At 51.7% G+C, this 11174-nt stretch overlaps 5 protein-coding genes across 5 annotated transcripts; 3 read left to right on the forward strand and 2 right to left on the reverse strand.

The window, feature by feature from the left end:
• Window positions 1–292: 292 nt before the first annotated feature.
• T310_1996 (uncharacterized protein) lies at window positions 293–1795 on the forward strand (the record flags this gene model as incomplete). The annotated part of the gene is made up of 4 exons (XM_013475113.1): window positions 293–568; window positions 610–996; window positions 1258–1367; window positions 1477–1795. 4 exons carry the CDS (start codon window positions 293–295, stop codon window positions 1793–1795), a joined length of 1092 nt encoding a protein of 363 aa, XP_013330567.1.
• A 721-nt stretch (window positions 1796–2516) lies between these two features.
• Window positions 2517–3246, reverse strand: T310_1997 (PUA RNA binding domain protein; the record flags this gene model as incomplete). Its single annotated transcript, XM_013475114.1, has 3 exons — window positions 2517–2880; window positions 2973–3113; window positions 3233–3246. The coding sequence occupies 3 exons, from the start codon at window positions 3244–3246 to the stop codon at window positions 2517–2519; spliced, it is 519 nt and encodes a 172-aa protein (XP_013330568.1).
• A 687-nt stretch (window positions 3247–3933) lies between these two features.
• Window positions 3934–5537, reverse strand: T310_1998 (GTP-binding protein YchF; the record flags this gene model as incomplete). Its single annotated transcript, XM_013475115.1, has 4 exons — window positions 3934–4103; window positions 4164–4542; window positions 4781–5338; window positions 5463–5537. 4 exons carry the CDS (start codon window positions 5535–5537, stop codon window positions 3934–3936), a joined length of 1182 nt encoding a protein of 393 aa, XP_013330569.1.
• A 1782-nt stretch (window positions 5538–7319) lies between these two features.
• On the forward strand, window positions 7320–8980 carry T310_1999 (Uncharacterized protein; the record flags this gene model as incomplete). Its single annotated transcript, XM_013475116.1, has 3 exons — window positions 7320–7518; window positions 7578–7760; window positions 7821–8980. The coding sequence occupies 3 exons, from the start codon at window positions 7320–7322 to the stop codon at window positions 8978–8980; spliced, it is 1542 nt and encodes a 513-aa protein (XP_013330570.1).
• A 466-nt stretch (window positions 8981–9446) lies between these two features.
• T310_2000 (Thioesterase domain protein) lies at window positions 9447–10676 on the forward strand (the record flags this gene model as incomplete). Its single annotated transcript, XM_013475117.1, has 1 exon — window positions 9447–10676. The coding sequence occupies one exon, from the start codon at window positions 9447–9449 to the stop codon at window positions 10674–10676; it is 1230 nt and encodes a 409-aa protein (XP_013330571.1).
• Between the last annotated feature and the right edge of the window lie 498 nt (window positions 10677–11174).

The following is an 11174-nucleotide window of genomic DNA, read 5'->3' on the forward strand; positions in this document are numbered from 1 at the left end:
TTCCATGGGGCCTGCATTGGTCCGAGCCCTTGCCCGGGGGTTCCATACAGGGCTATGTGCTTGAAATCCGCCTAGTAGTAGGCACCTTCCCTCGATAATCTGGTCCCAATTGGCATCTTCAATGGCACATCTGCGCCTGGGGTTTTCCCCTTGCCAGCAATGTTCAACGCCAAGCCAGTTATCATAGCAGTTTACTACCCGGGTCCTCCGAATCCTTTCCCGGGCCCTACCTAGCTCCCAGACATCTAATGCCATTAGATATGGGTGATCTAGGAGGTCAGTACGGGCCTCTATGGCCATCTTATTAAGTAGGTCCCTACAGACAGCAATAACCACCCGTGAGTCCCTGTATGCCTCCAAGCAGGCCCTGCGCGAGGATGAACTGGTAGTATTCCTTGCAGAGGCTGGTCATCATGACGGAGAAGACGTAGACGATGGCGGCCGGCGGGATGACGACGCCGCCATAGCGATCGAACAGCGGGCCGCCAAACAGGCTGCCGATGAAGATGAAGAAGAGTTGCAGCGAGCCGATCCATGCGATGCTGGAGTCGCTGTGGTTCTTGAGCTGGTGTGTCTCGTAGTACGACTGGTAGACCCTGCTGTCGTCAGCATCGCATCTCATCTCATTTTCAAGGCTTCTCAGCAGACAAACCCAAAAGAATTGATGTAGCCAAACGTGCAGAACATGGCCCCGGCATGGCCTGCCGCCACCGACCAGGCGCGAAGGCCGCCCTCAGGGAAGTCGAGCGGAGCAGCCTTTTCGAGACTGCTGTCGGAAGGGACCTTCTCGGTGTCTGCCGACACTCGGGGGGTGCTTTCGCCGTGAAGCAGCCCAGCTGGCTGACTGGGATGGGCGTCAGTGTACGATTCAGAAGCCATGGCAGTCTCGTATTGAAGAATGCTCGAGTGGACAAGCTGGTGAAGACCCCCGACGAGGACGCTCGCAGGCGGTTTTTAGGGCTAATTTCCTTCCCGGGATATCGGTCTATTCGGGGGGTAAGTTCGGGCAGAACAGGTTGTCTGATTGGTGGGAAGTTCGGTGATAAACAGAGCTGTGATTGGCCCGGAGATCGACACAGGACCTAGCCATCTCCGCGATGGGCTGCACGATGCCCGATCTCCGGACATGACAAGACCGAGGACGCGGGTTTTCCCAACTAGATCTAAGTCAGCCCTAAACCTTCAATTGCACCGTCAAGGATAGGTTGATTCGGGGTTCATACTAGGGCACTCCCAGGACTTGCGACAAACAAGCAGAACTGGACTTTCCAGGATGTGAGAAGAGGACTGCAGAATCCAGTGACTGGAATTGAATATCGAATAAAAATTGCAACCGAACCCAATGCCATTTTCAAATCTGGACCCTGGTATGAATGTGCAGGATAGTACGAGGCCATCCTGTTGATTCTCATTCTTTCGAAGAAGAAATTTTTTGTTTATCGTTTTCTCTCTCTCTCTCTCTCTTTCGAACTGTAGGTATGTACTTAAGCAGGCAGAAGATTCTCTGCTTCACGCTAGCTGGGCTGTGATCATCACTATTATTGTATTCAGTATTAGATTATCAGTCTTTTGCGTTTGCGAGGAGGCAGGCCGATGGACTCAGGGCCTCCTGCAGGTCCACGAGCGCCAAGCATTGTTGCGGCGGAAGTCAGTCGGGACTCAATTTGCATCTGATAGAGAGACGCCGTGGCATGATAATGAAATGAGCTCGCAGTCTCGCGTGTTTGTTATTGCTAGACCACCTGACTTGGCTAAAAGAATACCTGACATTCGCTCTGCTACTACAAGCACATAATCTCTGCAGTCTGTAAGCCTTTCCCTACCGACTAGAGCATAGAAAATCTCCTTTTGTATGTACGCCGTCTACCGGTTCAGGGATAGTGATCTGCCGCGTATCAATTTCTGCTGTACTGTGTCTTAAGATATCTAGTCCAATAATCATCACAATGTATCCTGGAATAAGAAGAGCCAAAGAGGATTGGATTGCTCTAACGCTGATAGGTATATATTCCTCGCCAGGGGAAGAGGACAGACACCTAGTGCATGCAATGGTAGAATGCAAGAGCAGTTAAGAGGCCATGGCAAGGAATACTCAACACGCAAAGTAATTATAAAATTCAGAGATTAGGACTGGCCATGTTAGAGGATAAGGAAATAGAGAGGATGCAAGGGAGCCATTTTTGCTGTACTTCCATCGTGGGTCAAGATGAGGTGGGGCAGGGTGAGCAGGACAGCAATAGAATGCACTTGGACGCTCAAGTGATTATGGCTTAGCAGGTAAGGGAAGTGCTCAGTCATATGTACCGTACTGTAGGATCCTTAGAGCAGCAAAACATTGCTGAGCTGGGTGCAAAAAGTGGCCGCAATACCCTTCCTGGCATCGTTTTCATCGTCAACTCACATCCTCTATATAAATTAGAAGGTATATATACTGTGCATGCTTAGAAATGGAAGAAGAATAAAAAGTAATTCCGGTATTGTTATTCAATCAATCTAGATGTAACCTCCACAACCCATCACCCAGGTAATGCCCTTCGTCCATGACCACTCCCTTCTTCTTCTCCTTCATCTCCTCCGTGCCCATCTTCAGCGGTCCCACAAGGCAGATCGTCCTCTTTCCCCTCAGCCCCGACGGCCACCACCTGGCCCGCTTCCAGCGCGTGTTCCTTGTCGGGCAGCCACCCTCCGGGGGACGTCAGGCCGGGCGCCATCAGCGCCGCACCGGAAAGGACGAAGCGGATGGCGCCTCTGTCGACGCGGAGTCGGGGAAGGGCATCAGGGAAGGCGTGGAGAAGTCGGAGGTGGGGGATCAGAGGGCCGTCGAACGGTTGGAAGAAGAGCGGGTTGGTGTCGATTGTGTAGAGGGTGGCGCGATCGGGGCTGTTTCGCATATAATATTAGCATATCATCCGGACATTGAATGGAATCCGCGATGTGAGTGGGTGTGGATTGAGGATCGCCATCGTACGTACAGCTTCACAGCGTCCAGCTGCGCCTTTTTGGGAATGATCTCATCGATGTACGGCTCGAAACCCGGATACGTCTCGACGAGCTTGCTGCGGAGACTTCGTTGGACGGACGACTTGACCTTCGATCGCGCACCGGCTTGTATGCTGGTAATCTCGCGTGTTAGATGGAATCGACGCGGCTGAGCTTAGAAAACTTGAAATCTCGAGAGAAAGAAAAACAACGAGAGAATGCTAGAGAAAATACACTTAAGACCATCACTCACTCTTTTTTGAACATTTTTGCTTGTCAAATCTGAACGTTTGTTTATATCCGAAGAAATATTGCAGCTCTAGCTCCGGTACAGTATAGAATTGATCTCACTCCGAGACGCAACAGACGAATTCCGGTTCCTGTTGGAGAGGTCGCGCGGGGAGGTGGGAGGTGATGCAATGCAGGCGATTAGATGCAGCTATGTAGCTCTCTCCTAACCTAAAGAAAAGATATGACAAAGGGTATCATCACAAATTGTTAGATATTGTAGCAAGATGCAATGAGAAGAAAATAAGTCTATGATATGCAGCGACAGTATCTCTGCAAACTCCGTGACGCCGGATGGCTTTGGCAATGAGGGGCATGTGACAAGAGGCAGCCTGCGCACTTGGCTCGTTTCGGTCAACGCGGGGAAGGGCTAGGGCTGCACGTGTCCGCTAGTACAGAGATGGAAATACAGTGCTCCCATCATCCATCTAGTTGACACCAACAGGATATGCATCTAATCACAAGTACACAAATTACAAATCTCTTAGACAAACTCACTCAGGATTACAATAGGCAGTGGCCAGATCATGAACATTATTAGGACAATCGGTCTATCTACCTTCCATTCATCACAGCTATGGCATTAAATTCATTACACCATAGACTATAGTCTAAAGGATATAAGACATCCTCATTGGGATCAGGGTGAAATGCCTGACATGTCATTTAATGCTTGGCAGCCCCTGCCTTGATCAGGAGGATATCGCCGTCCTCCACAACATAATCCTTGCCCTTGGTCATGACTTTTCCTGCAGCCCTGACTGCATTTTCGTCACCGTACTCCTTGAGCGTATTATAGTTGTAGACGATGGCCTGAATGAACGTCTTCTCGAAATCTATAGAATGGGGTTAGCCCATACACCACGGAGAAATAGCCAAAAGACATTGCTACTCACCCGAATGGATGACACCAGCCGCTTGTGGTGCTTTAGTACCCTTCCGGATCGTCCATTGTCGGACTTCATCGGAACCAGTGGTGAAGAAGCTGTACAGGTTCAGAGCTTGACGCATGGTCACAATGACCTTAGGCAGAGCCGACTTGGTTCCCAGTCTCTTGCACTCCTCTTCAGCCTCAGCCTCAGACATCTTTGTCAACCGTTCCTCGAAGGAAACGGAGATGGGGATGACAGGGTCACCCGGTGAGTGCTCCTTGATCCACTCAACAACCTTGGGCAGATACTTGTTCTTCTGACGAATATAGTCCTTCTCGCTGAGGTTAATCAGGTATACGACGGGCTTGGCCGTCAAGAGGAACAAAGGATTGATCACTTCAACCTATTGAACGGATCATTGTCAGCGTGGAGCCACTCTCACCGACTCACGTTGAAAGAAGACTGGTAACAGGATTAAAAGGGTTCAGGCGGGACTTGATCTCAATACGACCTCAACGTTGGAATTTAAACGAGGCCGTTCGACGAGCTGGGATTATATCGAGCAATTGCTCTTGTTCATCATGGAATGCAGCAAATTGAAGAGGAAAAAAAAATAATAAAAGAAACAATCGTCAACATACCTCCTTCGGGTTCCAGTCACCTTGCCGGACATCCTTGCCGTCCTTCAGCCACTGGAGAACCTTGGCCACGGTGGCCTCATCCTCTCTCAGCTTCTTCATTTCCAAGGTCTGACCTCCCCTCTTGGTCTGCTTTTGGAGATTCTCCAATGCTTTCTCCACGAACTCAATGTCCTTGAGGCGCAGCTCCTCGCTGATGATGTTGAGGTCACGAACCGGGTCGACATCACCCTCGACGTGAATGATCTCCGCATCATCGAAGCATCGCACGACCTCGAAGATGGCGTCGACCGCGCGGATGTGAGACAAGAAAGCATTGCCCAAACCAGCACCGGTGGAGGCGCCACGCGTCAGACCAGCAATATCATAGACCGTCAGGTTAGCAGGCACCTGCGACCTGGGCTTGTAGTGTTCGCATAGCCAGTCGAACCGCGCATCGGGGACAATGACACGGGCTTCTTCCGGTTCGATGGTCGCGTATGGAAAGTTGGCAGGGTTACCCAGCGAGGATTTCGTAATGGCCTGGAAGAGGGTTGATTTTCCCACGTTTGCCAGACCGACCTGATCATCAAAGTCAATAAAGATGAAGAGAGGGGGGGAAAAAATTTTAACGAGGCTTAAGACACTCGCAAAGACACTAGGTGCAGTATAAAAGAAAGGCGGGGAATGGCAAGTCCTCACATACGATACCACTCTTCAAGTTGTTTCCCGGGCGCCCCAGGAGGACCTTCTCCTGCTGAACCTCCTTCTTAGGCGGCATCTTCTTACTTTTCTTTTTGCTGGCGTAAGTGCGGGCGACAAGGGAAGAGGTTAGAGAGAGGGGGGGCGCGGTCTGCCTGGTGCAATGTCTAAGGTGGGGGGCAAATGCAGAGCCAGCTGCAAATCGATCAAAACGGAGGGAGAAAGAAAAGAAAAAAAGCGCGGGGGAGGTGAGGGACGCCGTGGTGGCGGTTGGCCGGCGGGCCGTCAGAATCACGGGCACAGAACGAGCGGCTTGGGTAGGGACAAAGACTGGCAGGCCGAGTGAGGGGCAGCTTGGGCGGCTCTGCCTGACAGCTGTTCCTTGGGCGGGGATTCTGAATCGACGTTCGTGGCACAGAAGTGTGTGTGTCGGGTGTGGACGAATGAACAGGTTGCTTTGCCGCGCTTAGAGTTTTTCCTTCGGTGATGGTCACGTGTTGGAATGCCCTAGCCCTGATTTCCAAGACGGGACAAAACATATCCAGCTTGGTCAGAGCCAACCAGATAGTTAATCGCTGTTGCAACAGCCGGGTAATGATTTACCCGAATTGGCTGAAGACTTAGCCATTCCAGCTGTCACAGGGACCTCCTTATTGTTGAGGAAATGTAAAAAGAAAAAAGAAAAGAGAAATTGAACTCGAATAATAAGGGTGCGAATGAGTCATTGTCGCGATAGTCAACGAGTTGGTAAAAGAAAAATAGCTAGATTTTCTCAACCCGTCAAATCCCTAAGGAGCTTGTAGGTCTCGTGGGCTTATAAGCTCTATAACAAGCTTTGTAAATTAAGACAAGTAGAATTGCATCATGTTCGAGAGCAGGATCAGGAAGTCGACGCTGTTCGACACTCTTAAAGCTGTCCAGTCAAGTAAATGACAGAACCGATCTGGTAAGGTTCTTGCGGGAATAATACCCCGTGCAATCAACCCTAGCACAGCGTAATCAGAACGATATAATTCGCTCGGGGGTTCCCCGATCGGCTCTCCAGGTTTACCCCACCTGCGGGTGGCAAAGTTCTACTTGCGCGTCACACAGGAAGGAGCGATGGAAGCCAACTGGCAGCTGCGGAGAGATCGCGTGGGTGCCTTACCCAACTAAGAAGGCGCTCACGACAACCTGAAGTTGGAAGGCAGTGCAGCTCAACCTAAGTTACGGAATCTCGTCAAAAGGACTCATCGTTCTGCTTTCATCCCTTGCAGCAGTGGTCCGCTTCTGATGGTGTCGGCGTCCTCGATCTGGGCAGTCGTGGTCCAAGACCGAACGCACCGGCTCCTTCCTTGAAGCTACAGGAACCGTTTTCACTCCCATTCCAGCCAGCCTCAGCAGCAACAGCAACATGCCTGTGGGCGCGACATCATTGGCGGGAAATTCCGAAGACAGCCTGCATGCCATGGATATATTTGCAGAACACGCACGCTAACCATGGGCATTCCAGTGCGAAATGCCCGCTATCTCCACCAAGCTAGCTCTCTGTCAGCTCGCTGCGCGGGTCCCCCAGATTCAGAAAGGCCTGGAGCTGGCTCGGCCGCCGCCAGATGGGCCATCGTCCGTCGTTTCGGCCATTTTCCGTGGTGTTGGTTGGAGCCATGAGGACCGGGGCAGACTGAGTCTGGGGTTATTTCCGGGCCTTTAAAAGGAAGCCTCCGCCACCTGCCGCATCTGCGGTCTGTTTGTCATGCTTTTTGACTGGCGTCGGGATATTATCTCGGCGGCTTCAATTCAGATACGATCCAAATCGCTGAGCGGCAGAGGCGTGCTTGGCATCGCTTGCTTGGCAGAAGCTTAGCTTTCCCCAGGCTACGCCATGGCCCTCGCCAAGCTCCGGGGCAGGTCGCTGTCCCTCGTCATCGGCATTGTCGGCGCATTGGCCTTTATGCTCCAGGGCTACGATCAGGCTGTCGCCAATGGGCTGCTGACTGTCGATTCCTTCATCCAAACGTTCCCCCAGACAGACACTGTCAACACGAGCGGAGCCCAAAAATCCCACAATGCCACCATCCAAGGTCGGTGATGCAGATCAGTCCCACCTCATCAATAGGATATTATCTGACAATCAGTTCAGGGACGACCGTCGCCATCTACGAGGTGGGCTGCGCTCTCGGCGCGCTTGCTTGCGCCATCCTGGGTGACAAGCTCGGCAGACGCAAGACCATCTTCCTTGCCGGATGTATAGTTCTCGTTGGAGTGGCCATTCAGGCGAGCCCTTTCTCCCTGGGCCAGCTCATCGCGGGGAGAGTCATCACCGGTAAGGACGGGAATGCAGACTCATGCGAATCCTTCAACTAATTGCTTGCCCAATATGCAGGTCTAGGAGTTGGTGGATTCACAGCCACGGTGCCCATGTACATCTCTGAGGTGTCGAGAGCAGAGGCTCGTGGTCGTATGGTCCTTCTGGAGGGTTGGTTCGCCATCGGGGGTATTGTTATCGCAACCTGGCTGGAGTTTGGCCTCTACTACGTGAGAAACAGCTCGGTCAGCTGGCGTTTTCCGATTGCGTTTCAAGCTGTGTTTGCCCTCGTCGTCGTGTCTTGTATCATGCTCCTGCCAGAATCGCCCCGTTGGCTGGTCCGCCGTGACCGGCTGGAAGAAGCCTCGAAAGTATTGGGGCGGCTGGATGATGTGCCGGTGGAGTCGGAGACCGTCGCACAAAATATGGAGATTATCCGACACGCGCTGATGACGGATGAGCGCCCTGGCGGAGGTGCGTCGAGCTCGCCCTTTGCGCTGACGGAGAACCGCCATTTGCACAGGACGATCCTAGCGGTGGGCATCAATATCCTCGCGCAGATGACAGGAGTCAATATCATCACCTTCTACTCAGACACCATCTTCCAGGGCGACCTGCATTACTCGGGTACCATTTCCCGTATCATCTCAGGCTGCCTGCAGATCTGGCAGTTCTTCGCCGCCGGATTGGCCGTTCTCCTGATCGACCGATTTGGTCGTCGGCGCCTGCTCATAACTGCGGCGGCAGGGATGGCCATCGCCCAGGCTTGTCTGGCTGGTCTGTCGTCCGACCTGACCAACAAGGGAGCGGCGGGGGCGTCGCTGTTCTTTTATTTCATGGCGCTCTTCTGTTTCCCGATCGGACTGTTCCTGGTCCCGTTCATGTACGCGGCCGAGATCGCGCCTCTGCGCATCCGTGCCAAGGTCACCGCCATGTCGGCATCGGCCAACTGGCTCTTCAACTTCCTCCTGGCAGAGGTGACGCCGGTGGGGTTCGCCAATATCGGGTGGCGGTACTACATCGTGTATGCGTGCATTAGCACATTTGCCTGTCTCAGCGTCACCCTCTTTTACCCCGAGACCAAAGGTCGCACGCTGGAGGAGATTGACGAGATCTTCATCCAGTCGCACTCGGTGTTCGACCCGGTGCGGATCGCGAGGGAGATGCCGTTTCAGACGGATATTTTGGCTCAGGTGGAGGACCCTGAAAAGGGTGTGAAAGAGAGGGAAAATGTGTAGCCAGTTACCACTGTAACATTCTAGCACTTGGTGAGCTTAAATGATGATAGATTTATGATGAGTAGACCCGTCGATTTATTAATGGTTCTTTGCCATGCACTTAATTACCAATCATAGGCATCTTAACTAAGTAACCTCTGATCCCCACCTTTAGATTGAACCAATTTTAAACTCTTTTATATATCTACCGGATATCTTTGGCGCGGTTTAATACCCCGGATTTATTGGTAATTCGAACTTCAGCCACTATCAATCGGGAATAATTCACACGAGTTCTCCCTGTCGTTTCCTATATATTCTCTGAAATATAAATACTATACTGGCTTGCTTTTGAAAAAAAAATTATCTCTTCTCTTTGATTTAAAAGAAAAAGAGAGATAGCCTTGTGGAGATTATATATTCCTTAGTACATACATATATAATTTACATTATTGTCTATATTCAAGACCTTCCTCCTACGACAGCCATGGCCGCTACAGCAGAAGCTGCTAACAATAACAATATCAATATCAATATTAATAACCCCCATCTCTACGAAGGAGAGAGACTGGAGACCATCGCCGGATACCCGACTCTGTTCAAGTTCCTCCCTGCTCGCGACCATTCAGCCAGCAACAACAAGAATAGACCTCCTCTGATGGTCTTCATCCCCGGCGCCTCTCATCTCGCCCGGATCGCCTACGGCGGACACAAGGGCTACGACCCCAGAAACTTCCTCGCCTACTGGCTCAACGCCGCTGGGTACGACGTCCTGGCCATCTCGTACCCGCTGGAGACAACCATCATGGCCCCGCATCATCCCGACTTCCGCGTCCCCGCCTGGGGCCAGCAAGCGGCGATGACGACGCGGAAGGTCGTCGACGAGAATGCCCTGTCCGGCGAAGTGGTCCTCCTCGGATGGAGCATGGGCGGCAAGATCCTCAAGCCGTTTATGGCGTCTGCGCGCGAGTGCGGGTTGCGTGTGAAGCTGTTTGTTGCGCTGGCGGCCACGCCGGGTGGGATTACGGGCTTGCGCGCGTATCCCGCTGGCATTCGGCGCACGGCGGCTGGGTATGCGACCTGTGCGGGGTTTGCGGAGGCGTTTCTGAGGCAGATCCATGAGCAGCAGAGACAAGAGGGTGAGAATGCGCCCGCCATCATCGACGACGACGTCTTCCTTAGGGAGTATTTCGGCCATACCCCCGTGCGTCTGACCTCATGGGGGTTGACCTATCCGGACAGCAGCAACGGTAAGAACAATAACAACAATAATATTGACGACTCAGGCTTCATCCCCGATGAATGGGAAGCTCTGCGCGACGCAGGTCCCACCGATCAAGATATCAGGGGATATCCCTTCATCGGATCGATTCGACCGACGTCCATGCTGGACACGCGGCATACCCTCTGCGACAGCGCCAACTGGGGGATGAACCTGACGCTGAAGCTCACCGCGGACGTGACGAAGGCGCTTAGCAGTAGCCATCGTAGCTCCTCATCCTCATCTCAGGATGAAAAAGAGCATTGGTGGAACAAACTTACAGACCTGGTCTACTCTGCTCCGGCGCAGATGACGACAGAAACGGTCAAGGGGACGCATTTCTTTTTTCTTGGAAAGACGGGCGCAAGAGCGACGGCTGAAGCGATTGTGCGGTTGATTGAGAAGATGGAGCGGATTCAGAGGGAGATGGTGGAGTTATTGGCGAAGTTGAGCTGAAAGAAATTTTCTATATAGAGAGAGATATACACATGAATGTACTGTACTGTATATATAATATATGAATGGAAGGTATATCCAGGAAGATGATTTTATAATCTATAAAGAACTTCCATACGTCAGGAAAGGAGAATAGACCAAGGATTTCCTTGAATTACGACATTTCTTTTCATCAATAATAAGATATTTAGAATTAGTTCGACTTCGTTAAAGTGACAATGACCTTCCCCCCCCCCCCCCCCCCCACCCCTTCGCTCGCCGTAGAAAGGATCTAATAATATAACCTACTGCGTAAACCGTAATGAATTAAGAATCCATAACCCGGACCAGACGCCCATGCGAAATCAAATGTTCACCCCCCATTTCTTTCTTTTTTGTTTTATCCTCGAACGCCAGCCTCCATATCTAGGTACCTAGCCATGTAATCCGTCCTTTTCTCCCCCATAACCTGATCGATACGCAGTTGCAGATAGATAGGTAATTGCTTCTGTATGCTCC

Source organism: Rasamsonia emersonii (assembly GCF_000968595.1).
Source record: "Rasamsonia emersonii CBS 393.64 chromosome Unknown ctg1118621760010, whole genome shotgun sequence".
NCBI lineage: Eukaryota > Fungi > Ascomycota > Eurotiomycetes > Eurotiales > Trichocomaceae > Rasamsonia > Rasamsonia emersonii.